General features: G+C 37.7%; 1 protein-coding gene across 1 annotated transcript; it reads right to left on the bottom strand.

Annotated features, from left to right (window-relative positions):
- Positions 1-1,603: 1,603 nt before the first annotated feature.
- Positions 1,604-3,216, bottom strand: LOC114189933 (AP2/ERF and B3 domain-containing transcription repressor RAV2-like). The gene has a single exon (XM_028078661.1). It carries the CDS (start codon positions 2,931-2,933, stop codon positions 1,851-1,853), a length of 1,083 nt encoding a protein of 360 aa, XP_027934462.1. The 5' UTR covers positions 2,934-3,216; the 3' UTR covers positions 1,604-1,850.
- Between the last annotated feature and the right edge of the window lie 476 nt (positions 3,217-3,692).

A 3,692-nucleotide genomic window follows, 5' to 3' on the forward strand; every position in this document is an offset into this window, starting at 1 on the left:
TAAATACTTGATTTTAATCCAAGATATTTTCGGTCAAAAGAAAACCCAATTCCTCAAAATACTGAAATTATTTTAGTGCTAAAACATTGTCTATAATGTATCTTCATACACACAGTCCTATAAAATTGAATATTGAACTGTGTAGTTAAAGAATAATGCTATTTGTAATAATTTTGCAGTCTAATGGTGGCAGTTAGTGTTACATATATTTTTGTGATTTATTTTGATAAGCAATGAGGAATTAAACAAAAAAGAAAACAACGTAGATCGAATATAAATGAGTTGAATATTTGATAAAGAAAATTGAAATGCTGAAAATGGAGCCGATTCTATACCCGAAAGTCGTAAAACCCAGTAAATATTATGATTAGTAAAATATATAGAAAGTGTGGTTAGATTTACAGATAGAATTTTACTAAGGAGATACAATATTAATGAAACCTGAGTCTAATTATATAAAAAATTTATATCATTTTCAACTCAAAATCTTAAGACAATAAGTTTATAAATTTTTATTCTTTTTATAATGTTTTACTTTCTTATTTTTAACTAATCTAAAACTTATACTCATATTTAAATTTTTAACCGGGGGTGAAGAAGGAAAAAGAAAAGAAGGTGAAGATGTTTTAATGAAAAATGGGGGTTTGAGATTTGCGGGGTGTTTTTCTGGGAAGGAGTTGGGAATTGTTTAGTGGTACAGAAACGATGGAAAACAATGGTAGATTCATGGAAAGTTGACTATTCCAAAAACAAGGTACTGCTATGAGGTCCATAATTTTAAGAATGTTAGAAAAAGCTATGGTCATGCACAGTACGCCATGCCCACTTGCCAAGTAGCTCTTTCTCACTTTCTTTCTTTATTGGACAAATGTCTAATTATCAACTTGTTCACACTTTCCTAGGTCATGCCATGGACCCCTCCTCCCTCAATGTATAATCTACGTCTATTAACTTTTCCAAATTTTCTTCCCAGTAAAAAGTTTCATATCTCATTTCGCAATCATAAGAAAAGCTCGAAAGAGAGGAAAGAATATAAGCGTGAATTTAATTCTGTTAATTTTGAGAAAATATTCATTTAATTTTATTCAATTTTAACGGGATTTTTTTTTTATATTAAGACGTCTAGTTTAATTGTTTGAATAGAGTTTCTGCATTGTTGTGGATAAAGTAAAACAGTGATTCACCGACAAACATTAACCTAACATAAGTTGAAATAATTTTGTTTGCCTAATTGGGTAGAGAATACTAATCCGTATATGTACATAAGGTTTTCAGCCATAATCTCCTGCTATAAATAGTTCACGCAAATGATTAAAAAATTAATTGAAATAAGAATTGTGAAAATTGTTTTATTTATCTTTCTAAATTTTAGATTTAACATAAGTAAATATCTAAATCTTATACTCAATCCTACAAGTTAAACTAGAATTAGATTACGCGATGATGGTAAAGCAAGCTGAATCATGAAATGGAGAACACCGCACATGCAAAATACATGCACGAGTTACAATACGAAGTTGATTTTTGAGTTATAATTTTTGGAGTAGGAAATAGCTGTTCACAGTTAATGTTCCTGTGTCTTAAAAGATAAGAAGTACTCTTATAGAAAAATAAGCAGCTGTACTCCTGATTCCTTTATTAAAAAAAAAAAAAAAACTGTGTCATACATGTTGCCCTAATTTTCCTTTTTTCTTTTTTTTTTTCTCTGAGAATATACATCTTTTGTAACAAGATGGCAACTTGAAACATGGCCACCATCCATCAATCTACCTGCTCTCTACCTCCTCAATCTTTCTCTCAACAATTCAACAGTTACAAAATTCACAAAAACAAACGTAAAAACTATAATGTTACAAAGCTCCAATTACTTTTAACTTCTTGCTACATTCAAATGCAAACAGTTCCATCTCTTTCCGCTTCCCCTCATAGCCAACCCGTACACCATCCGAGCCGGGTAGTTTCAAAAGGTTCACCCCGAAAAGCCGAACCATCTGAACCGGCTCAACAACTGGTCCCACCGGGACAAACAAACCGCCACCATTATTGTTATTAAGCTCACAAATACCGCCACTGCTCCTGGCCTTGCAGTCTATATAAAGCTGCCGGTCCGGTCCGGTTGACTTGAAAAACCGAACCGCGTCACCGGCTCTCAGATTATTCTCCTTCACAAACCGGCTCCATCCTTTTGTAAGCACGTAGCTCTGGCTACTATTCCAATACGAGTAACGGAACCGCCACACTTTCCCTCCAACGTCCTCGAAGTTCAGCAGCACTCCCTTCGCCGCCGCCGCCGCAGCAGTGCACGGTGAGACTCCGCTACCGGATCCGCTGCTCAACGGGAAGTGCTTCTCCGCGTGCTGCTTCGGTATAACCAATCTATTCAGCTTGCCGACGTCGCTGGGAGTGACCGTTTTCTCGAACAGCTGCTCACGCGCCTTCGCATCGTACGCACCGCTGGAGGCGGCGCCGGCGTAGCGGCGGCGCCTGCCGCCGCGAGTGCTCTGCTGGAGCTCGTCGTCGTAGGTGTGCTTGCGGAGCATGTCGACGATCTCGGACTTGGAATGCGAGTTAAGGAACTCGGACTCTGCGTCGTCGCCTGCTCCGGCAAGAGGCTTGAAGTTTGTGACAGCGTCGCGGCCTCGGAACCTCTGCGCCGCGATGTCGTAGGCTCTGGCGGCTTCGTCTTCCTCGTTGAAGGTGCCAAGCCAGACTCGCTGGTGCTTCTCGTAAATCTGAGCGCCCCAACGACCGTTGGGTTGCGGCACCACGCCTTTGTATTTGGAGGACGGAAGTTTGCGGGATTCGGCCTCGCCGGAAACGGCGTCGGGGTCGACGCCGGCGCTTCCGACGCGGATTAGAGGAGGCGGAGATAGGTTGGGAGGAAGGGAAAGAGATTCGCTGGTTGTGGTGGTTTCATCCGTGGAAGTGTCCATTTTTCGTTTGTAACGGTTATGAATTTGGTTTTGTGTGGAGTGAGTGAAGAAAATGTTATAGTTATTTGAGTAGTTAATGTAGTGTAGGATGAAGCAGTGTGTGAAGGAAGGGAGGAAGAGGAAAATGAGAGAGTAGAAGAAACTGGAGAATAGGTAAGATTTGGTTTGAGGTGGATATTATATATAGAAAGAGGAGGAACTAGGAAGGTGAGGTTGTGTTATTTATTGGAACATGAAATGTAAGGAGGTTGGGATGATTTAGGCATCATGGGCAATTACTAATTTCATTTCAATGAATTTGATATGGAGGAATGCATGATATGTGGTGTGGGTGGGTCAACCATTGGAGAAGGAGAAAAATTCATTGATGGGGGAGAGAGAGAGAGAGAGATAAGATTACACTAGAAAATCACTACATTTGATATGGAGGTAATTATCTCACACTCATAAAATTATATAATGATGAATATAATTCATCCACTTTTTTCATCTTCTTTTTAAATGATATTTTATTATTTTATCTCTCTTTCAAATTCATATTATATATTATGCTGGTAATTTTTTTATATATGAACAATTTAACATTGTCTAATAATATTAATTTTTCTGATATTTAAAGAAAATTCTTTTGTAATTTTAGCCTTTTCAAAATTACATTTATATCGTACAAAATTAACTTGTTAGAGACATGGTTAATCTACTGATTAACACGTAACAAAATATGAACCTAGATCAAAGCTAACATCTGATTAAAAATTA

Source organism: Vigna unguiculata, chromosome 7 (genome assembly GCF_004118075.2).
Source record: "Vigna unguiculata cultivar IT97K-499-35 chromosome 7, ASM411807v1, whole genome shotgun sequence".
NCBI lineage: Eukaryota > Viridiplantae > Streptophyta > Magnoliopsida > Fabales > Fabaceae > Vigna > Vigna unguiculata.